The 25,839-nt window shown below is 39.1% G+C and overlaps 1 protein-coding gene across 1 annotated transcript in view; it reads left to right on the top strand.

The window, feature by feature from the left end:
* Positions 1-553: 553 nt before the first annotated feature.
* The window catches only part of LOC134744318 (allatostatin-A receptor), a 79,742-nt gene continuing 54,456 nt past the window's right edge, over positions 554-25,839 (top strand). Inside the window, exons 1-2 of the mRNA XM_063678094.1 lie at positions 554-1,427; positions 7,535-7,690. Of these exons, the coding sequence (XP_063534164.1) occupies positions 597-1,427; positions 7,535-7,690 (987 nt within the window). The 5' untranslated portion in view covers positions 554-596. The remainder of the gene's footprint in view (positions 1,428-7,534; positions 7,691-25,839) is intronic.

Below are 25,839 nucleotides of genomic sequence, written 5' to 3'. Positions count from 1 at the left end.
AATATTGTCAACATTTACTATAAAGTAGATACCTAAGTTATCTTCCATATAAATTTATCAATGATAGTATGAATTTATTGATAACAGTGTAGCAACGCCATGTAGGATTATTGATCACCCGACATTAATCCCTCTAAAAAATCTACCTACCGAACTAGATAACTTGAGGTTTCAATCAAGTACAACCCCTTTTGAGGCTAAGCTTTGCATACACAATCACTTATGAAAATGTAATGTTTGAAGTTACTAGTCTCTAATAGAAGCGTGCATAATATATAGTTATATACCTATTTACTATCAACTATACCTATTCAAAGATTATGTACTCTTCGCTCTCCATCTCTCTTCGCTTTGTGCACGAAAGAAAAAAATAATCAATCAAACCGTTCTCATCAATAACAGTCAAAGTAAATAATGTTGCAACTGTTACATCGTGAAATTGTAATGTGCTCTCGATAGCCAAGCCGGGATTTTCCGTAAAACAAAAGAATATTCATAAAAAATGTTCGCATGAAGGTATTATTTGCTACATTATGATTGAACAGCATTTCAAAAATGCATTTGTATTGTTTCAGGTAACCCCTACTTTCGAAATAATGGAGCACCAATCATCAGACGAAGATTTTTATAGCATATGCTTGAATATGACCTCTGATGAACTTAGCCTTGGAGCATGTAACTACAGCAATGAATATGAAAGTGGAGAGCTACTAGAGAAAGTCGTGTCCAGGGTTGTACCAATTTTCTTCGGCTTCATCGGAATCGTTGGACTAGTCGGCAATGCTTTGGTCGTGTTGGTCGTCTCCGCCAACCCTGGCATGCGATCGACCACAAATCTCCTCATCATAAATCTGGCAATAGCTGATCTCCTCTTCGTCATTTTCTGCGTACCTTTCACAGCCACGGACTATGTAATGCCAAGATGGCCGTTCGGCGACTGGTGGTGCAAAGTTGTGCAATATTTCATAGTAGTGACCGCCCACGCGTCAGTATACACCTTAGTGCTTATGTCCTTAGACAGATTCATGGCTGTGGTACACCCAATAGCATCAATGTCGATCAGGACAGAGAAGAATGCGTTATTAGCGATAGCTTGCATTTGGGTGGTGATACTAACGACAGCAATACCTGTAGCAGTATGGCATGGGGAGAGAGAGTACTCTTACTACCATAGAAATCATTCGTCATGCGTCTTTCTAGAAGAGCAGGGTTACAGCAAGCTGGGCTTCCAGTTGTCGTTCTTCCTATCTTCATACGTCGTACCGTTGGCGTTGATTAGTTGTTTGTACATGTGTATGTTGATCCGGCTGTGGAAGAGTGCGCCGGGGGGGAGGGTATCTGCGGAAAGCAGGAGGGGGAGGAAGAAAGTGACCAGGATGGTCGTCGTGGTGGTTGTGGTGTTTGCTGTGTGCTGGTGTCCTATACAGGTAAGCATTATTAAAATTAATTAATTAATGTATTAAGCTGCAGAGATAACTAACCCCTCCTCCTGCATAGAAACTTGTTTGCAGAGGGGGTAAGCTATCTCCGCAGCTTACTGTACACTCATTTTGCGAAGTATCTCACTTATTAAGAACAGTCGGTTCCGGTACTCCATCCCCCCCTCCCCTTCTAACATAAAATTACTTTCGATGGCGGAAAAAGTTTCAAGTCCTTCATTAAAAAAAACCGTTCCTTTACATCATATATGATACCGGAATAAATTTCCAAATTGCTAAATCCACTTTTCTTGTACCTAAAATGATGCCTGTCTATCAAGTTTCAAGTCCCTCACTCAAAAGTACTCCTTCCCAACACAAACTTGGAACGCCTTTCACCCTTTTGAGGTTTGATTTCCAAAATAAAAAGTATCCTACAAATGACATCGGACTCAATCTCCATGTCAAGTCCCATCTTAAGTAATCGGTTTAGCGTGACAAAGTAAGAGACAGGCAGAGAAACTTTCGCATGTAAATAATATATATTATCCCATATTGTTGAGAAGAATATTGCCAAGAATTCGTTCGATTGCTTGAACATGTTATACTTAATTGAAAGACAACTAAAACGTAACAAAGTTATCAATATCGCCTTAATAAATTGCAGTGGCAAGCATTTCAATTAAGCACACATGCTTAAAATCACCGCCCTTTTGACCTCCGGGATAAAAACTAACCTATGACTTACCCCGGGACTCAAACTATCGCCATAACACATTTCATCGAAATTGGTTCAGCGGTTTAAGCGTGAAGAGGTAACAGACAGACAGACAAATAGTGATACTTTCGCATTTATAATATTAGTTTGGATGATTATATGTAATTCTATTTGATTTATTTGGATACTTTAGGGTAGTCTGAATCTGCAACTCCTTTGTATGTTTCGGACTAATTACTAGGGACATAGGGACACGGACTAGGGTATCTAAATTTACACCATTAAATCAATACCTATGTGTTTGTGTATTCTCAGACTGCTACATTTTTAACTATAAAACTACATTTATGTAACAACTACGTTAGACTTATATTAACCGGGATATAAACCGTGTTTACCTTTTGTATTGTTTTTGCGACATTGCGACGCAGTTATATGCATCTCCCATGCATGCATGCATGTCATTATGTAATAGAAGTCTAGTAAAACTAACCATGAATCATTCAAAACAACTACATTAATTTAATATATATTTATAAGGGATACAATAGTATCAGTAAGTTAATAAACAACGTAATTTTGTTTCCGTCGCCGGATCTGAAACAAGACTCCTGACGTGACGTGCCGCTGCCGTGGCATCGAGGTCAACAGGGTAGACATTAGCTGTGCCCCTGGCTCCTCAGAGAGCAGTTTTTAAGCGGTCTGGCTTTTCTGGGCTTTCACACTACAATAACCAGGGAAGCACGTTTTAAATTGTTTAAAGGATGTAACAGCAAAACAGATTACGCTTCATGCTGCTTTTATTTTGCCTTAGATGTGATTGTAAAAGCTGCATTTTTACAGTCTACTAGTTGTTTGTTTAACAAGGGGGCAAAGTTGTTGTTTAACCGTTCGTACTAATATTGATACCCGAGCAAGCGAAAGATTTCAAAATGGTTCGAAAAGTGGAATCTTGAGCGTTGCGAGGGATTCAAGGCACGAAGGTTAAACAAATCTTGCTACCGAGTGAAACACAAAATTTTTCACCACACACATGCGGGAAAATACTAACAGTAAAATATCAAACAAAATCAAAGCAAAACAATTCAAAATTAATGTTATCAAATATTTATCATTCAAAATCATCATTTAAAAGTCAATTCTACCAGCCAACATTTAAGGAAACAATTCAAAATTTGCGTTTGATTACTTTGCCCCACATATGGATAAAATGCAACTTTCTCATCAGTTTTTGAACAATCAAGAGAGCCTTTACCAGCTGGTATGGTGAAAAAACTTTTTCTATAGGGAGCGTGCATGAACTAGCTGTATAGCAGCAGCACAGGAGCCCCCTGTTTATTGGCGCGAAATGTAAATGTCAAGCTTAAGTTTCTAATTTACGCCACAAGATGGCAGAAACTACAACGCGCAAGGCAGCGTACGTGAACTGTAGGGGGCAACCTGCTTTAGCGTGAAGTGTCAATGACAAGTTTATGTTTCCGATTTAGGCCACAAGGTGGCAGATCCTCCAACGCGCACGGTCCCTATAAAATCGATATAATTTCTTCAATCATAAATGTCACGTGTGACACTGACAGATCATATTCATGAAAAATCCAGATCGAATTCATAACCTGTTATTAGTCAGAATAAGCATACTTAGTATCGATTGTATTTTCTGACACTTTCGCTATTAAGTACGAAACTTCGTAATCCAGCACGTAATCACGAAATATGAGTTAAGTAAGACAGTCGGTTGCTTTAGCAGATTACGACTTAAAAGGTAATTAATTACACATTAAATAGCAAAAACGGATTCCGAGTTTCTCTGAATTATTTATAACATTTAAAACTTTCGCGTTTTGAACACATATTAAATCACATTTAAAATCGGGTCTCTCGCGAATGTATTTTCTTACCTTTATTTACCGACGTTTCGACACAGGTTTCACTGGTCGTGGTCGCGGCTAACTGATGTCCCAGCAAAATGTCAAAACTGAGATTTGTGTGACTAACTTGTTTGTCACCAACATTTTAATTTAAAAAAACTCCATTATATCGCTAATAAATAAGTATTTATTTTGCAAAGCTAATGACAGTTGTCACAAGAAACACGACAATTGTGACGAAATTACGAAACAGAACTCATTTCCTGTCAAGAATTACCGCCAAAAATTCCTTTAAATCTTGTGAAGGTATGCTAATTTGATTGCCCTAAAGTACCATTATTATAAACTCATATTGACAAGTAAATATAGTTATTATTCGAAATTAAATTATCATGAGATATATTTCAAAATATTTGGATCACTACGGTTTCACTCACTAGATACTATTGTTCATTATTTATTTAAATGAAAAATAGAGTAGGGTAGACTGGGGACAATTGAAACAGTTTATGTTTGATGGCCTGTAACTATTTAATTTTTACAGTTAGAAAGGCATGCGCCTATATCACTAAAGCCCTTTAGTGGTTAGTCCATGGTTAGGTAAAATAAAATAAATAAATAGAAAGCTTTTATTTCAGGCAGTTACCCATATTGCATACAATAATAAATTAAAACTACTTAAAAACTAGTTGACACTGTAAAGCGGTGCCAGTGTCACTCATGTTAAAAATAAATCAAGTTCAGTCATTTTCTGTTCCCATCCACGTTCTACCCTAAATTATATTTAGTATTAGAAGGCTTACTGTTTCTTTTGAGATATAGGATTGTTCTCAAAAATAGTAAGGAAGTTTCAAAATGTAGATACCAAATTTTAATACAGATACCTAAAGCGAAATACAATACAGTACAGATACGGCGGCGGGCGTTCTCGTCTACGTGACAGCATGATAAAACGGCGTCCGTCACTTTCAATTACGAGGTGTTAAAAAGTGACGGTTATTTAATTACGCGGATTGGAAAGAGCAATCCATGAACTCTGATTTGATTTTTAGTGTTCCGTACACATAGGGTAAAAACGGGAACCTATTACTAAGACTCCACTGTCCGCCTGGATCGCCTGTCTATCTGTCACCAGGCTGTATCTCATGAACCGTGATAGCTAGTTGAAATTTTCACAGATGATGTATTTCTCTTGTCGCTATATATAACAACAAATACTAAAAACAATAGATGGTATGGAACGCTTCGTTCGCGAGTCCGACTCGCACTTGACCGGTTTTTTTAAATATAGGTTTAATTATAGGTAGGTACTAGCTATTCGGGAAAAAAAAAAATATTTTCCGCGTTGATGGAAATTCGTGTTGTAGAGTGGAATTGAGACATGGCTTTGAATTATTAATTTCCTTTTATCCTTTTAGGATTTTCGTTTTAAGGTTCATTCTGATATATTTAAATTAAATTTCTGGTCACAAAAAGGACATGTTTTTGATTTATGAATTTGCTGTGTGACGGATTTTGGTAATTCGAAGTTGATAAATTGTGGTGTGGTTGTTCATTATGGATGAATTAAGATCCGTTTATATCTACAGACATTGAGTATGACAGACACGTGCCGTGGCAGACCAAATATTATTCTAAGATACAGTATGTCTGTCGGAGCCTGCGCGGTCGTGTAACGATAAATATGAATACGATAATAGACACTGTAGAACGTTATTTTGTCTGCCACTTCCACTTCACGTGTCTGGCACGCTCAATGTACATTACAAACTACCTCGAGAGCCTTTCATCCCTTAGTTAACAATCTACTATTTTTAAACGGTTTTATTTAGCTTGACCCCGTATATACTTACCTTTATATATACATATGTATAGTGCTTCATTTTATCTTCCAATGTGAAATTTTAAAATAATTTAAGTATCTTTCATCAATTAATAGTAGATTGTGTTACAAGGGAGCAAAACGACATATTTACGGCGAGGGCGTACATTGAATCCTAAACGAAGCGAAGGATTCTATAATAGAATCCCGAGAGTAACGAGGGCACACACAAATAAATGCTTTTACCGATATGAGATTTGAATCCGGGACCTCCTCCTTCGTAGGCAGGGTCACTACCGACTGGAAATAGGAGGCCGTTAAAAATAGGTACCTATACCCTATTATTATTATCCACAGCCTAATAACAAAATCCGATGTTTCTAAAGTAATAACGTATAACATAAGATCAATTTACGACACGTTCTTTTGCAATTATCTTCTATAGGTACTAGAAACATGCGTGTTTCAGCTACAAATCTAGATTCAATACAACTTTGCAAAGCCATTGTAAATAAACGCTGCCAACTTTATAACGAAATCAAAACAAGCCTAAAACCTTCAGGAGCCCTTCGACGAAAGCAAACAATAAGCAAACAAGAGCTTTGTTCATCAGATTGATATTTCGTATACTGTCGAAATCCTTTTGCAAATTATTTGTATGAGACTTGACGAGTTGAGTTACCCCACTAAAACAGTGACAATTCTGTTAAACGAGAATAGATCGTAATATTTTTAGCACAAGGGTCCTTTAGCAGTTTAACCAAACTTAGATATTAGGCCCATTGGCAGTGTAACTCGACTCGGTTTACAGTATCGATTTTCTTTTGTTTAATATTACACCAATGGGGTTGGCAACTGTCAAAGGTTTACAGAGATGGCGCCATAGCTTGCCCCTTTTGTATGAGATTTGGCTTAAAGGGCTGGCATCCAGGGTATTAAAAAAACAAAAATTTGACACAATTCTAGGGATTGACAGGGCAAGCTAAGCTATTTTCGCTTAAGGAAATACCACTTTTGTAGGGTAAGGGACATAGCAGAATTAGCTCTTTTAGTTATAATATTTATTTATTTATTTAAGCTTTATTGCACAATACATGAAGGTACAAAAGGCGGACTTAATGCCTTAAGGCATTCTCTACCAGTCAACCAATGGGTTAAACCAGATAAATATTGCCTACAATGTTACGCCATACGCTTAAATAAATAAATAAATAGCAGAATTGACCCGTTGAAAAAGGGAACATTGCAATAACTTATTTATTACCTTTTCATACAAAAATGATTTTTGTGCAAAAAATGAAAATGATATGTTAGACTAAATAAAAAATTGGACAATGATGCCATTTATTTTTCATTTTGGAAACTGCATCGAAGCATCGGAAATAATAAATAAAAGGACTCAAATTTATGATTTCATCAAGAAAAGTGAACGACCGTTTCTCCATCCAAACGTAGCCCTCATTTTCCTCCCTGGATCAATGACTTTAAGTAATATATTTTTAACATAATTTATTGTATACAAATATGTTAACATATGTTGTGTTATAATGTATTGTACTTGTCCCTTCGTTTGACTTTTTTCTACTTTTTGATTGTTATAAAATCCAGAGAGGAAAATGGGGACTACGTTTGTATAAAGAAGCTGTCACATAACTACGTCTCGTCTCATCTTAAAGGTGATATATTAAACCAGCGTATCTTGTTCCAGATAATCCTGCTAGTAAAAGCGCTGGATGCGTACAGCATCAATTACTTCACAGTGACGGCGCAGATCGTCTCCCACGTGCTGGCCTACATGAATAGCTGCGTCAATCCGCTGCTATATGCTTTCCTGTCGGAGAACTTCAGGGTTGCATTTAGAAAAGTAAGTAATTATACTATATATTATTATATTGGTAGTAGAATCGATAGCCATTGGGGCGGAAAGGTTCTCGAGTGGCGACCACGTACTGGAAGGCGCAGCGTGGGTAGACCCCCCACAAGGTGGATTGATGACCTGGTAAAGGTCGCAGGAGTCCGCTGGATGCGGGTGGCGCAAGACCGGTCATTGTGGCACTGGTGGTGGTGGCTGGGGAGGCCTATGTCCAGCAGTGGACGTCCTCTGGCTGATACACAACAGACAGAACGGCCACGCACCGCCCCGCCCCGATTCGAATTACCTCGCTCCGACTCGACCTTTTGCAGACCGCTCAGTACTGTTTTTAAGCAACTTACTCACGCAATGACGCATGCTGCGTGTACAGACGTGCCGTTCACACATAGAAACGAAAGTGATTTTTGATGTTTAGCGTGTCCGCCCTGTGCCTATCCCTATGTGCCTGTGCCTATGTGCCCTGTGTCTTTTGCTCATCCGCCCCTCATAACAGTTAATACCATCGCTTTGCAAGCATACGGCTTTGATATGCTTTCGGTTTTGATATTCTATACAGTTGATCCCAGTTACTTTTCTACATTTTAATTTCTAAGTTTTCCTAGTATTCCAACTTTTCAATTCGTATTTTAAAAATAAAAGATTGATGTAAAGAAACTTTAATTTCAAAATATAAACGATTTCAAATAGTGCAAATTATATTTCGTGCATTATAGACGTACGTAGACTCGAGTACGTTATTTTATTACGGATTTCAAAGTTACACAACACTGGTTCACCGAAGCACTCGATCACGCTCGTGTAAACAGTGACATTTACGGCCACGACATGTTTTGAAACTTCATTTCACAGCGGTTATTTATTAAATAAATACATAGAAAACAGATGTTTTTGCGCTTTCCATTATTCTAAAATCTAAAAATACTCACTAAGAAGACAAAAGTTCCTTTAACGTCACCGTCACCGTCTCCGTTTATCTTATCTTATCTTATAGTTTCGGGGGCCCTTTCGGATACACTTCGACCCATAGGGATCTTTTGTGCAGTTACCCCCTAGAAAAGATCCGTCCGCTACTCAAGAGCCTTCCCCACCATCTCCATATGCCGGATGATGGACCTTATGGGTAGCTTTTTGAATTCCTTTGGTACCAGGTAGCCTGTTCCAAAGTCCTTCATTCTTTGTCTGGCGAGGGCGTGACATTCACACATAAGGTGTTCTATTGTCTCTTCCTCTTCGCCACACATACGACAATCGGTGTTGTCAGCGTGCCCCATCTTGGCCAGGATTCCCTTGACCCCGTAATGGCCAGTAAACACCCCCGTTATTATTTGGAGTTGCCGTTTGCTAAGTTTCCAAAGCTTTTTGCTCCAACCAGAGTCTACCCCTTGTATAAAGAGCTTTGAGTGCTTTAGACCCGTCAGACTGTCCCATTCTTCCTGGTGTTTGGTCTTAGTAAGGTCTTTGATAGCCGTTGTGATGGTTCCCTGTGAGAGCCCCACGAATGGTTCCGGACCTATAAGGTTGTTTGCAGATCCGGCTCTGGCAAGTTCATCTGCATTTTCATTGCCCATGAATCCCTCGTGCCCTGGGATCCACACCAGTTGCACTTTGTTTTGCCTTCCAAGCTTGTTCAGAGCTTGGATGCCATTGTATACCAGTCTAGAGTCCACTCTAGGCGCCTTAAGCGCTTTGAGTGCAGCTTGGCTGTCGCTGAGAATATAGATATTCTTCCCTTGGGTTTGCCTAACTATATTCTCATGTGCACAGGCAATTATAGCGTATGTCTCGGCTTGGAAGACAGTGGCGTAATTGCCCATGCTTATGCTACTACTAAAGTCATTTGCATAAATGCCTGCCCCAGTACCAGAATCTGTCTTGGACCCGTCTGTGTACCATATGATGTCATTTTCATCAGACATTGGTGCTTCAAGACCTTCGGTCCATTCAGCCCTTGTTGGAACTTTAACATTAAAATTCTTACGGAACACAAACTTGGGTTGCATCTTATCGCAGCCCATATTCGTAATCCTTTTCATGAAATTGTCACATTCCATGTTTGTGTGTTTAGTCTTTGGCTTGTTATCGCTCCAGAGGCCTGTCAAAGCCAGCCTGTGTAACGATTTCCGCGCCTCAGATTGTATCACTAGGTGCAGCGGCGGGAGGTCTAGTAGTACCTCCATCGCCGCTGTTGGCGTCGTTCTAAACGCGCCAGTAATAGCCATGCACGCCGTTCTTTGTATTTTCGTAAGGGCATCCCTGCATGTGCTCTTTAGTGTCCTTGGCCACCATGCCAGGCATCCGTACAGAATGATAGGTCTTACCATCATGGTATAGATCCATCTCAGTACCTTTGGGTTTAAACCCCACGTTTTGCCATATGCCGTTCTACACATTCCAAACACCCTCAGTGCCTTGGTTATGGTAGTTTCGACATGCTTTTTCCAGTTCAGTTCTTTATCTAGTGTTAAACCTAGATATTTCACTTCATCGGACATTTCCAGAACCCTTCCATAAAGCTTCAGCTGTTTCATGCCGTTAAGGGTCTTTTTCCTGGTAAACGGTACTACTACTGTTTTGCCAGGATTGATGGAGAGCTGATGATGGTTGCACCACCTCTCCACTTGCTTCAGTGCTGTATTCATGATTTCCGATACCGTTCCCGGGAATTTCCCGTTTACAAGAATCACTAAATCATCTGCATACCCTACCGTGTATATTGGGCCTTTGTTTAGTTCTTCCAGTAGTGAGTTCACTACCAGGCTCCAGAGAGTCGGTGAAAGAACCCCCCCCTGTGGGCAACCCTTCGTGGCCGTGGCTAATATTTCATCTCCCATGAGGGTGGACTTTATTAGTCGGCTATTTAGCATAGTACCAATCCATCTACAGATTGTCGGTTCTATGCCATGTTTAGATGCTGCAGTGCTGATTGCCTGATACGTGGTGCGGTCAAATGCCCCCTCCACGTCTAGAAAAGTGGCTAGGCATAGTTCCTTGTTCTCTATCGCCTGCTCTGCTTTGGTTGTCACCAGGTGCAGTGCCGTTTCAGTCGATTTACCCGGCTGGTACGCACATTGCAATTGGTGCAGTGGATGTCTCTTAAGAGGACCATCCCTTATATGTCTGTCTACCAGTTTCTCCAATGTTTTGAGGAAAAATGATGACAGACTTATCGGCCTGTACGATTTGGCTTCTGTGTAATCTGCTTTGCCTGGTTTAGGCAGGTATGTTACTTTTACCATCCTCCACACACGTGGCACGTGTCCGAAAGCTATGCACGCTCTGTACAGTCTACCTAAGTGTGGTATTAGTACATTGGCGCCCTCTTGTAGTAGTATGGGGTAGATTCCATCTGGCCCCGGGGCTTTGTATGGCTGAAATGTTGATAGTGCCCATTGTATCTTATCGTGATCTACTACCTTTTTAGACGTGTCCCAGTTGTACCTGGTAGTGCTAGTGGGTTGTTCCACCACACTAGTTACTATATCGTCCGTTACGCTCTGGTGTATTATCGAGCCTGGGAAGTGTGTGTTACACATGACTTTTAGGGTTTCTAACCCCGTTTCAGTCATTCCTCCATCACTTCTTCTAACTGAAGTGAGCGGAACTGACTTCGTTGTGGCTAGCGCTTTTGTAAGTCTCATGCCTTCCGGTATGGACCTGATTTGATCGCAATGGTTCATCCATGCCTTCCTTTTTGCTTTCCTCACCGCTTTGCTGTATTCAGTGAGTTTCTGCGCATAATGCTGAAAGTCCTTAGTCCTTTTAGCATCGTTGAAGACAGCCCTGGTTTCCTTCCGGAGTTTTGCGATCTCCGGGTTCCACCAGGGCACCTTCTTCGCCAGGATTTTCTTTTCCGGGCAGTTGTTTGCCCAGGCTGTATAAACAGCTTGTACCATTCGGTCTGATTCAAGTTCTATGTCACTGATAGAGTTTAGCTTGCCTTTAAGGTCTCCCAGTTCCGCCTTCAAGTCGCTTTTGAACGCTAACCAGTCGGTGTTTCTGGGATTCCGTTTGCGTATAATTTCTAATTGAATTTTAGTCTTATACCTAAAGCATATGTATCTATGGTCCGATAAAGAAATCTCCCCAGAGACATGCCATGAGCTAATCTTACTACTCGCGTTGTTGGACGCTAGCATTATATCAATAACCTCACCCCGCCTAGCATTGACGAATGTCGGTTCATTGCCTTTGTTTAATAATTGTACCGTAACCGTCTCCGTTTACTAACGTCATAGTTATAGTAACAAATCATTTTGACGTTTTATAAAGGTAACATTCGGATTGAGACTGCACCAGCGTTACTGCGGCAGTATTGTGGTGCCGCATATAAAAGACTGGTACTAAGAGACTGGCATTACTGATATTACTGGTATTACTGGTAGTAAGACTGGCAAATAAGAGACTGGTAGTAGGTAGAATCAGCATCAATAGTATCGGATCAAACAACGCGCCAAAAGTATCTGCCATAGTTTTCCCAATAGAGATAATATCTCTTCATTTCGCGTTTAACATTATATGTCACAGTCTAATTATTCTACATATCTCTATTTATGTTAAGAAGTCTTTGATTAGAGAATGGCAGATAATTTTGATGCGCAATTTAATCCGTCCCTTTTGATGCTCACTACAAACTTTTCTTGAGACTATAACTAGCAAACGAACGGACCTACATATAAATATAATCCATGATGAAATCCTGTTCAAACAAGGGGCGAGCGTATTTTCTAATTTTACAAGTAAAAAAAGTGCGATAAAACTTTATGTAGCTTTCTAAGCATTTTCACCAAGTAAAAGCTAAACCATGTTTCAGATGTAAATTGTGATAGTAAAGCAATTTTATATATCTTAGGGCCATTTGCACCATCCCACTAACCCGGGGTTAAGCGATTAAACGGTTAACCCAGTGTCAAATTGTACTGGTAAACATGGTAACTCCAGGTTTAACCGACTAACCCCGGGTTAGTGGAATGATGCAAGTGGCCCTTAGAGTGTTATGTTACTAACATTATAATACAATAGGCAACACGACAAATCAAACTCACCTCCAGTCTAAAAGAAATTCCACCCTACTGGCCAAGAAGTGAAAATTAAGTGTCATAATTGTGTGGTTATAGGTTCCTACACGCTATAGGTTTTTTTGCATTAGAAAAAGGTACTTATAAACTACTTATGAAAGCAAAAGAATGTAAAAGATCGTATATGATTTATAATTGCTGTGAAAAGGCGCGTCAAAATCGCTTACCTTCTACATTGTAGCGTTAGGTATCTAGGGCAGATGAGTGACAAGGCCTAGGCTACAAAAAATAGTGTTTTATTGGGGCTTAATCGCGTGGGTCGTTAGCCTTTTTGGTGACGGCACTTGGATCGGTGTGTAGCCGGATATTACTGTCCTGGTCTGGCGTTCCTGGCGTAGTGGCAGCCCGGCGTTTAGCGCTGGACAGCGAGAGGAGCACAGGCGCGGAGGTTGAACAACCAGTTAGCCGTAGGGTAGACCCTGGAATTGTATTCCACTGTGTTAAGACTCCGCAGTAAAATTAGTTCCATGGAGCGTCCCGCCTTATATTACGGCTCATGTCTTGACAGCATAAGACATTCTGGTGGTTATTTAATCTAGGTTCAGTTTGTCTGGCGGTCGATACATGGAGATTCAGAACGGAGATAAAAAGGCTTAGGAACATAAGCGTAAGGTTGCAATTGGCAAAGTGCAATATTATGGAAGCTAGAACATTAATATTTAGTTATAGTCTTACGCATGATAATTACAGATTAAAATCACATACTTAGGCTAAGAATATATTTTACATCTATGGTACAGTGGTACATTAACATTCAAAATCATAGTTCGCCATTTTGGCGTAGCGTAAAGCATAAGGCTGTATGATAAAGTAGCAAGCTGCGGAACAGAGAAAACTTAAACCTAAGAGAGGTATTTAAGTGTTCAAACTTACCCAAAGCGGGGGAAAACAGATACACTTGATTATATCGGAAACTTAGTGGCACAGCAGTGGAAGAGCACATGTTCCCTATACAAGTAGTATTACTTTCGGCATCGCGAGACAAGGCGCGGCCGTTAGCGCTCTCATGCACGAGCGACGTGCGTACAGCGCTGCAGTCAGATCTCCAATGGCGGCTGCGGCGGCCCGTTATAACATGGCGCCGGCTATCGCGTAAACAAGAAGCCGGTTCGCGGCCGCGATTGGAAAAGTCGATAGTATCGACAATATCGACATCGGTACTTATCGGTTGGCAAGAATATTAAACTAAAGAAAAATTAACGTTACAGTTACCCCGCTCCCTAGGGAAGGATTTTTGCTCGCCTTACTAATATAAAAAAATCCGATTACCTGAACTACATTCTAAATATATTTATATTCAACTGGCTAAGCTTAGATTAGTTTGTACTATCTTGAGCGCCTTACAAGTTTAAGGTCCTTAATATGCCAAGTGCCCAAATCTTTGCTGGACATATCTTGCAAGTCATAGACTAGGGGGGACCTCTTACGTACTATTCTGCATTCTAAGAATTTTGGTGCCAACTTTTTACTGAAATACTGGTCTTTGTCGCTTTGGTAGTAGGTTTTTCTCCAAACTATGTCATTGACGTTGAATTCAGCTGGTAGACGCCTTAGGTTGTAGTGAGAGGTATTTTTAGCATGAGCTTGCCAAAGACGAGTTTGGACCTCATCAAATATATTTGCCATGTGACCAATATTTTCGGCATAGATATTGCGTGGTTGAAAAATAACCTCGTTGGGCAGATCATTATCTACGTAGTGCGAGCCACATGTTACCAATTCTCGTGCGTAAACAAGGAAGGATGGCGTGTAATTAGTTACTTCGCTTCTTGAATTATTAATTGCAAAAGAGATTTTTGGTAGATTAACGTCCCAAGTCCTATGATCGTTTTCAATGACAGCAGAAATACACGTAATAAGGGTCCGATTATGACGCTCGACAGTATTAACTTGAGGAGTATAACGAGGGGTAAAGAAAACGTTGGGCACTTTGTACTTCTTAAAAAACGAATCTAAGTTTTTACTTATAAACTGACTCCCGTTATCCAAGAATATCGTCTGAGGAACTCCATGAATAAGAAATACTGAGTCCTCTAGATGTTTGATTACTGCTTCCGCATTCGCTCGTCGTAGTGGGAACGCGAGGCAATATTTCGTAAAACAGCACACTATTACGAGAAGAAATGTGTTCTGTTTCCTACTTGAAGGAAGGGGGCCAATGAAATCAATTGATAACATTTGGAAGGGTCGTGAGCACTGTTTAGGTCTGCCCATGACCCCTAACGTAGTATGATTTGGTAGCTTATGTGCCAGGCAAACAGAACAGCTAGAAACAATCCTAACTACGTCAGAATGCATACCCGGCCAGAAATACCGCAGAGCCAGACGGTGGTAAGTTTTATAGATGCCCAGGTGACCAGCAGTTGGGGTAGCATGGTTATCTATGATGATTTGCTCACGCAACTCGCGAGGGACCACCTCCTTCCAAGCGAACTCCGATGTTAGTGCACACTTATTCTTAGAAAGTCTGTAAAGAACATTGTTATTGATAGTGAAGTTAGGAAGACTGGAGGGAGACGTGCGACAAGTATTGTATTTATTTACCCACGTTGGGCGCCACTTGTAGCGTTAGGTATCTAGGGCAGATGAGTGACAAGGCCTAGGCTACAAAAAATAGTGTTTTATTGGGGCTTAATCGCGTGGGTCGTTAGCCTTTTTAGTGACGGCACTTGGATCGGTGTGTAGCCGGATATTACTGTCCTGGTCTGGCGTTCCTGGCGTAGTGGCAGCCCGGCGTTTAGCGCTGGACAGCGAGAGCAGCACAGGCGCGGAGGTTGAACAACCAGTTAGCCGTAGGGTAGACCCTGGAATTGTATTCCACTGTGTTAAGACTCCGCAGTAAAATTAGTTCCATGGAGCGTCCCGCCTTATATTACGGCTCATGTCTTGACAGCATAAGACATTCTGGTGGTTATTTAATCTAGGTTCAGTTTGTCTGTGGCGGTCGATACATGGAGATTCAGAACGGAGATAAAAAGGCTTAGGAACACAAGCGTAAGGTTGCAATTGGCAAAGTGCAATATTATGGAAGCTAGAACATTAATATTTAGTTATAGTCTTACGCATGATAATTACAGATTAAAATCACATACTTAGGCTAAGAATATATTTTACATCTATGGTACAGTGGTACATTAACATTCAAAATCATAGTTCGCCATTTTGGCGTAGCGTAAAGCATAAGGCTGTATGATAAAGTAGCAAGCTGCGGAACAGAGAAAACTTAAACCTAAGAGAGGTATTTAAGTGTTCAAACTTACCCAAAGCGGGGGAAAACAGATACACTTGATTATATCGGAAACTTAGTGGCACAGCAGTGGAAGAGCACATGTTCCCTATACAAGTAGTATTACTTTCGGCATCGCGAGACAAGGCGCGGCCGTTAGCGCTCTCATGCACGAGCGACGTGCGTACAGCGCTGCAGTCAGATCTCCAATGGCGGCTGCGGCGGCCCGTTATAACATGGCGCCGACTATCGCGTAAACAAGAAGCCGGTTCGCGGCCGCGATTGGAAAAGTCGATAGTATCGACAATATCGACATCGGTACTTATCGGTTGGCAAGAATATTAAACTAAAGAAAAATTAACGTTACAACATCTATTACAGTTTATAATTTAAGGTTCATCTGTAAAAAATGTGTTACACTATATGTTAACTCTGACATTTCATGTGATGTTGATTAAAAATTTTCTATGTCTATGTCTAAATAGATTTATTAGCCCCCAGATAATTAAAGACTGTGTCGAGTTTGGCCTAAGATTCAACAAAAATTCCATCATATAGACGACAGCTGGTGACAGGTTTTTTGATCTTCCTTTATTCTTGTCTCGCAAATCTACCAAATACAGAATTGTCATATAACATAATTCAATAAGCTAATTCCAGAAGATTGTAAGTAAATAGATTTTCTCTGCCCGGAATCAACCTTTTCTGAAACTGAAAGTAAATAAAATGAAATCTGTTTACAATAAAACAATACCTGTGTACGTTAACAGTTAACAGATGAAAAGAGTTAAAAGTAGATCTAAAACAAATATTTTAAAATAATCTATTAAATAACAGATTATTTCCTTTGTAGTTTGATCTTTCTTTGTTGTTTGATCTGTCTAAAACCATTGAAGATAATAACATATCGAGTGTAAAATTCATTAGGCACGTAGCTGCAACACGAAGTGTTACGATTATATTGATATAGGTATAGAGTTATTAGGGGTTAGGGGTTTAGGGTTTTAAGGACAAATAACCCTTTTGACTCTTCACGCCTCTTCGTCGAACAGGTGTACAATACAACGGACCAGCGTAATCACAACCAGTATGTATAAAGGCCTTCTTAACTTGATTTACCCTAAATGCTGGTAAATCTGCCATTATTGGGCAGTTAGCCTTTGGCTTGGTCCGGAAGCAGTAATTGCATAAATGAATCCGGTTCGAATGACCAAAATGGGTTGCGGAAAAACTTACCACAATATATTTTCACTGGTTCTGGGTTTCTCCCTGTGGAGCGTCCACTGAACGGCGCGCGGCGGCACTTGGGGATCCCTTTTGGTTTTCTTTAATATTCTTATTATTTTGCATGCACGCGATCGTATTTGGTGGACGCTCCACAAGGAGAAACCCAGAACCAGTGAAAATATATCATACTAAGTTTTTCCGCATCCCCAAATAAAGTATTGCAGACTCAAAAATGAAATTCAATGTATTTGCCGAGCATAAGTTAGTCTACACAATTTATCTGATTTCTTTAATTAGGTGTCGACAAAAAATAGTCCTACTTTTTATATTATTAATAACTTTACATGATTGAGATTAATTATATTTTAGGTAAATAAATTTCTTTAACGTCCTTAATTATGTAACTATAATTTTATTCAAAATGTTAAAAGGTGAATTATGTTAAATGATAATGTCGGCATTGATTACCAATTGAGCTGTTAAGATAATAGGTATATAGGTAAAATATTATCTAATTTATTCTTTTAAATAAAATTCCACAACATACAACAATACAAAGACTAGACATAATGTAAACTAATTAAATTAAATTCTAATATTACAAAATTAAAACTAAAGTTAAACCTAGAAATAAAATAAAAATACAAGCTATAAGATATACTTACCTACAAAAAAAAAAGCAATTACCAAGAGAATACCCCTTCTAACAAGTCGGACTGCGGCCTGGACCCCATGACACTGTCAGCGTTACCTCTCTGTCGCAAGGGAAATACGTTGAAAGAGTTACGCACCAGCCTTGAGGTCCCCTGAGGTGTCGACCAGCCGCGCCGACAGTGGTCCCATGAATATTTTTATGTCGGCTGACCAGGGTCTCAACCGCGAGCGCCGCAAACTCATAGTCGTTGAGCAACGCTGAGTATTTGCGGTGCTTGAGTACTTGGGCCTGGTCAGCCGCAGCGCCGGTCCGAATGCGGGTCCCCTGAATGTGGGACTGTGCAAAGGTGGTCAGCCGCAGCGCCGGCCCGAATGCAGGTCCCCTGAATGTGGGACTGTGCAAAGGTGTCGACACATGTTGCGTCCCACACCAGGGCCCTTCCTAATTTCCACGGCACCAACGTGGCTCCGTCGGGAACTAGGGACGCTTGCCATCGTCCCTTGCAAATAGGTACAAAGAATAACTACAACAAAATAAATATTTTGGTTTCTAAATGACCCAAAGACCAACTTTGCCTCTGACACTAAACTAGAGATCACCACTATCAAACACTACCTACATAGAAATATAAGCGAATTAAATACAAGATTACATTAGGTACATAGCAAGATTTAGCCAACGCAATATGCAAAAAGACTACCAGTATAAAACAGATAGATATTATAGTGTAGGTAATTATTTATTTCCAAGGATAAATGTAAGGAATATCAAAAAGTTCATTCAAATATTACTCTATATTTATTTTATTTATTTATTTTAATACAATTCTGGTTAAACGGCATTACAGCAAACACCAATGCGCCGAGAAACTTAACCTAACAGAAAATTTCATTTCCAGAAAAATATAATACAAAAGTAGGTACAAGATACAAAATACACAGGAAGAAACAGAAATAACACATCACATAACATAGTATTATAATAATACATAGTAGTATAATATATTCCTTAGGCCAGGATTACACTTGTAAGTTTTACTTACGTAAGTAGGGACAAAGCTATTTGCTAGAATGAGATAACGATATTCATATCTCATTCTGTAGTTATAGCTGTGTCCCTACTTACGTAAGTAAAACTTACAAGTGTAATCCTGGCCTTAAGGGAGCACTTTACAACGAAAGCACAAATCTCAAGTATGATCCGGCTTTCATAATGCGTCCTCAAGCTTTCGCGTATATTCAAATAAAATTAAATTAAAAATTACTATTAATGGTTCCACAAAACATCAGCATAAGTATAAAGTTGAGTCCCTGCGCTAAGGCTGGTTACATCACCTGTCTATAGAGACAGAACAATGTCGTAAAATAAACGTGGTACCTACCCACGTTGAATTTGTACGTACGCATCGGCCTTTTACATAAGTAATTGTCAGAACATAACAAGTATATTTTTATTACCACCGGTCTGGCCTAGTGGATAGTGACCCTGCCTGTGAAGCCAATGGTCCTGGGTTCGAATCCCGGTAAGGGCAATTATTATTATGAATGATATTTGTTCCTGAGCCATGGGTGTCTTCTATGTACATAGGTATATTAAGTATGTTTTTATCTATATAAGCATGTATATCTTCGCCTAGCACCCATAGTACAAGCTTTGCTTAGTTTGGGGCTAATAGGTTGAGCTGTGTTTGATGTACTCTAATATTTATTTATTTAATTAGACTGCGCGCGACTTGCGGTTCACCAATAATTAACACATTATTATTCCAGGCGCGAGCCTGATTAACTTTCGGATACAATAAAATTACATTACGGGAAAGTTATCCGAAACTCACCGACGTGTTGAATTTGAAGGGACCTAATTCTATTTGGGCCGGCATTTAAGTTATTTGAATCGTTATTGTTCTTTTAACGAATTTATTAGGACATTGACTACATAAATAAGTGGATAGGTACTTGTGTGTTTATCGCTGTTCTGACATACTATTAATAGGGTAATTTTTGTATTTGCATGCGGCTTTAAAAAGCGTTTCGTATGTGTTTGTAAGCAGAAAGTATCTAACGCCCACTTCTCGAAGGGTTCGCGTTCAAAGGGAAAACAAAATAAACGGAACTAATTGACCAATGACCAACGAAGCGTTCTTTAAGGGGCATGGCACACTGCGACCGATTCGCACGTCACTCCGAAGTTTGAGCGAGACAACGCTATACGCGTATTAAAGCGACATCCTGCTCGCACGTCGGGCACGACGAACGAATCGGACGCAGTGTGCCATGCCCCTAATATAGTACTCATGTTTCTAACAGTAAAACATTGTTTTTAATACAGTTGCTCAAAAAGTGGTACTTTTTGTCGCTGCGTAGCGTGCGAGAAGCTCAATTTCTCGAACTAGTGCTTTTTACTTTTTAGTTCCAAACTATACTTTCGAAACGCAGTTAAAATTGAATTTAGCGCGGAGCAGGTACCAGGGCCTCATGAGTTATGAGGAGGTGTCGTTGACCAACCCGCGCCGGGCCCGCGGCGGCCGCGGCCGGGGCGCGCACGAGTATGAAGGTATCGCGGGCTGCGGCAGCTCGCGTATCTTAGCTGTATAGGTACTTTTGGTTTTGGTTTGGTTTGGTGGTATGATTCTACTAATGATATATTAATTTATTATTTTTTCGCAATTGTATTAAAAAACACCGGTGTGAAGTTAGCGGCCAAAAGTTGGCGGCCAAATGTTGGCGCCAATCAGCCGCCAACATTTGGCCGCCAACTTCACACTAAAATTAACCTACCAAATTAAGAAGTCCGTAATAAATCTCCCCATACATAACAGAAATGGTATAAACATAAATTATTAATATAGAAAAATAACTATTTACTCAACGTTAAGGAGTGCTTAAGGCAGTGTCCCGTTAAATCATGATATTTTTTTCACCTAACTACTAGATCGATGATTGGGGTCGCACTATATATGTCTCATTAGATATGTAATAGGCAATTCAAGTCAGCTTTTAGTAGAGCTGTACCTCGTTTAGTTTGGACGCTATGAGTCAGCGGCCGAAATATGTCTCAACTTGTGGAGAACTATGTGTTTAAGATTTAATTTTTTTCACCTTACTTCTAGATCGATGAATTTGGTTGCACTATATACGTCTCATTAGACATCTAATAGGCTATTCAAATCAGATTTTAGTAGAGCTGTACCTCGTTTAGTTTGGACGCTATGAGTCAGCGGCCGAAATATGTCTGAACTTGTGGAGAACTATGTGTTTAAGATTTAATTTTTTTCACCTAACTTCTAGATCGATGAATTTGGTCGCACTATATATGTCTCATTAGACATTTAATAGGCTATTCAAATCAGATTTTAGTAGAGCTGTACCTCGTTTAGTTTGGACGCTATGAGACAGCGGCCGAAATATGTCTGAACTTGTGGAGAACTATGTGTTTAAGATTTAATTTTTTTCTCCTAATTTCTAGATCGATGATTTTGGTCCCACTATATATGTCTCATTAGACATCTAATAGGCTATTCAAATCAGATTTTAGTAGAGCTGTACCTCGTTTAGTTTGGACGCTATGAGTCAGCGGCCGAAATATGTCTGAACTTGTGGAGAACTATGTGTTTAAGATTTAATTTTTTTCACCTAATTTCTAGATCGATGATTTTGGTCGCACTATATATGTCTCATTAGACATCTAATAGGCTATTCAAATCAGATTTTAGTAGAGCTGTACCTCGTTTAGTTTGGACGCTATGAGTCAGCGGCCGAAATATGTCTGAACTTGTGGAGAACTATGTGTTTAAGATTTAATTTTTTTCACCTAACTTCTAGATCGATGAATTTGGTCGCACTATATATGTCTCATTAGACATCTAATAGGCTATTCAAATCAGATTTTAGTAGAGCTGTACCTCGTTTAGTTTGGACGCTATGAGACAGCGGCCGAAATATGTCTGAACTTGTGGAGAACTATGTGTTTAAGATTTAATTTTTTTCTCCTAATTTCTAGATCGATGATTTTGGTCCCACTATATATGTCTCATTAGACATCTAATAGGCTATTCAAATCAGATTTTAGTAGAGCTGTACCTCGTTTAGTTTGGACGCTATGAGTCAGCGGCCGAAATATGTCTGAACTTGTGGAGAACTATGTGTTTAAGATTTAATTTTTTTCACCTAACTTCTAGATCGAGGAATTTGGTCGCACTATATATGTCTCATTAGACATCTAATAGGCTATTCAAATCAGATTTTAGTAGAGCTGTACCTCGTTTAGTTTGGACGCTATGAGTCAGCGGCCGAAATATGTCTGAACTTGTGGAGAACTATGTGTTTAAGATTTAATTTTTTTCACCTAACTTCTAGATCGATGAATTTGGTCGCACTATATACGTCTCATTAGACATCTAATAGGGTATTCAAATTAGATTTTAGTAGACCTGTACCTTGTTTAGTTTGGACGCTATGAGTCAGCGGCCGAAATATGTCTGAACTTGTGGAGAACTATGATTAACATTTAATTTTTTTCACCTAACTTCTAGATCGATGAATTTGGTCGCACTATATACGTATCATTAGGAATCTTATAGGCTATTCAAATCAGATTTTAGTAGAGCTGTACCTCGTTTAGTTTGGACGCTATGAGTCAGCGGCCGAAATATGTCTGAACTTGTGGCGATCTTGTTAAGATTTAATTTTTTTCACCTAACTTCCAGACCGATGAATTTGGTCGCACTATATATGTCTCATTACACATCTAATATGCTATTCAAATTAGATTTTAGTAGAGCTGTACCTCGTTTAGTTTGGACGCTATGAGTCAGCGGCCGAAATAGGTCTGAACTTGTGGAGAACTATGTTGTAAGATTTAATTTTTTTCACCTTACTTCTAGATCGATGAATTTGGTCGCACTATATAAGTCTCATTAGACATCTAAAAGGCTATTCAAATCAGATTTTAGTAGAGCTGTACCTCGTTTAGTTTAGACGCTATGAGTCAGCGGCCGAAATAGGTCTGAACTTGTGGAGAACTATGTTTAAGATTTAATTTTTTTCACCTAACTTCTAGACCGATGAATTTGGTCGCACTATATACGTCTCATTAGACATCTTATAGGCTATTTAAATCAGATTTTAGTAGAGCTGTACCTCGTTTAGTTTGGACGCTATGAGTCAGCGGCCGAAATATGTCTGAACTTGTGGCGATCTTGTTAAGATTAAATTTTTTTTACCTAACTTCCAGACTGATGAATTTGGTCGCACTATATACGTCTCATTAGACATCTAATAGGGTATTCAAATTAGATTTTAGTAGAGCTGTACCTCGTTTAGTTTGGATGCTATGAGTCAGCGGCCGAAATATGTCTGATCTTGTGGAGAACTATGTGTTTAAGATTTAATTTTTTTCACCTAACTTCTACATCGATGAATTTGGTCGCACTATATACGTCTCATTAGACATCTTATAGGCTATTCAAATCAGATTTTAGTAGAGCTGTACCTCGTTTAGTTCGGACGCTATGAGTCAGCGGCCGAAATATGTCTGAACTTGTGGAGAACTATGTGTTTGAGATTTAATTTTTTTCACCTAACTTCTAGATCGATGAATTTGGTCGCACTATATATGTCTCATTAGACATCTAATAGGCTATTTAAATCAGATTTTAGTAGAGCTGTACCTCGTTTAGTTTGGACGCTATGAGTCGGCGACCGAAATATGTCTGAACTTGTGGAGAACTATGTGTTTAAGATTTAATTTTTTTCACCTAACTTCTAGATCGATGAATTTGGTAGGACTATTTACGTCTCATTAGATATCTAATAGGGTATTCAAATTAGATTTTAGTAGAGCTGTACCTCGTTTAGTTTGGACGCTATGAGTCAGCGGCCGAAATATGTCTGAACTTGTGGAGAACTATGTGTTTAAGATTTAATTTTTTTCACCTAACTTCTAGATAGATGAATTTGGTCGCACTATATACGTCTCATTAGACATCTTATAGGCTATTCAAATCAGATTTTAGTAGAGCTGTACCTCATTTAGTTTGGACGCTATGAGTCAGCGGCCGAAATATGTCTGAATTTGTGGAGAACTATGTGTTTAAGATTTAATTTTTTTCACCTAATTTCTAGATCGATGATTTTGGTTGCACTATATATGTCTCATTAGACATCTAATAGGCTATTCAAATCAGATTTTAGTAGAGCTGTACCTCGTTTAGTTTGGACGCTATGAGTCAGCGGCCGAAATATGTCTGAACTTGTGGAGAACTATGTGTTTAAGATTTAATTTTTTTCACCTAACTTCTAGATCGATGAATTTGGTCGCACTATATACGTCTCATTAGACATCTAATAGGGTATTCAAATTAGATTTTAGTAGAGCTGTACCTCGTTTAGTTTGGACGCTATGAGTCAGCGGCCGAAATATGTCTGAACTTGTGGAGAACTATGTGTTTAAGATTTAATTTTTTTCTCCTAATTTCTAGATCGATGATTTTGGTCCCACTATATATGTCTCATTAGACATCTAATAGGCTATTCAATTTAGATTTTAGTAGAGCTGTACCTCGTTTAGTTTGGACGCTATGAGTCAGCGGCCGAAATATGTCTGAACTTGTGGAGAACTATGTGTTTAAGATTTAATTTTTTTCACCTAATTTCTAGATCGATGATTTTGGTCGCACTATATATGTCTCATTAGACATCTAATAGGCTATTCAAATCAGATTTTAGTAGAGCTGTACCTCGTTTAGTTTGGACGCTACGAGTCAGCGGCCGAAATATGTCTGAACTTGTGGAGAACTATGTGTTTAAGATTTAATTTTTTTCACCTAACTTCTAGATCGAGGAATTTGGTCGCACTATATATGTCTCATTAGACATCTAATAGGCTATTCAAATCAGATTTTAGTAGAGCTGTACCTCGTTTAGTTTGGACGCTATGAGACAGCGGCCGAAATATGTCTGAACTTGTGGAGAACTATGTGTTTAAGATTTAATTTTTTTCTCCTAATTTCTAGATCGATGATTTTGGTCCCACTATATATGTCTCATTAGACATCTAATAGGCTATTCAAATCAGATTTTAGTAGAGCTGTACCTCGTTTAGTTTGGACGCTATGAGTCAGCGGCCGAAATATGTCTGAACTTGTGGAGAACTATGTGTTTAAGATTTAATTTTTTTCACCTAATTTCTAGATCGATGATTTTGGTCGCACTATATATGTCTCATTAGACATCTAATAGGCTATTCAAATCAGATTTTAGTAGAGCTGTACCTCGTTTAGTTTGGACGCTATGAGTCAGCGGCCGAAATATGTCTGAACTTGTGGAGAACTATGTGTTTAAGATTTAATTTTTTTCACCTAACTTCTAGATCGATGAATTTGGTCGCACTATATACGTCTCATTAGACATCTAATAGGGTATTCAAATTAGATTTTAGTAGACCTGTACCTCGTTTAGTTTGGACGCTATGAGTCAGCGGCCGAAATATGTCTGAACTTGTGGAGAACTATGATTAACATTTAATTTTTTTCACCTAACTTCTAGATCGATGAATTTGGTCGCACTATATACGTCTCATTAGGAATCTTATAGGCTATTCAAATCAGATTTTAGTAGAGCTGTACCTCGTTTAGTTTGGACGCTATGAGTCAGCGGCCGAAATAGGTCTGAACTTGTGGAGAACTATGTGTTTAAGATTTAATTTTTTTCACCTTACTTCTAGATCGATGAATTTGGTCGCACTATATAAGTCTCATTAGACATCTAAAAGGCTATTCAAATCAGATTTTAGTAGAGCTGTACCTCGTTTAGTTTGGACGCTATGAGTCAGCGGCCGAAATAGGTCTGAACTTGTGGAGAACTATGTGTTTAAGATTTAATTTTTTTCACCTAATTTCTAGATCGATGATTTTGGTCGCACTATATAGGTCTCATTAGACACCTAATAGGCTATTCAA

The sequence above is a fragment of the Cydia strobilella genome, chromosome 9 (genome assembly GCF_947568885.1).
Source record: "Cydia strobilella chromosome 9, ilCydStro3.1, whole genome shotgun sequence".
NCBI classification, from domain to species: domain Eukaryota; kingdom Metazoa; phylum Arthropoda; class Insecta; order Lepidoptera; family Tortricidae; genus Cydia; species Cydia strobilella.
The sequence above is the reverse complement of the archived record's forward strand: the minus strand, read 5'-3'. Positions and strand labels throughout refer to the sequence as shown.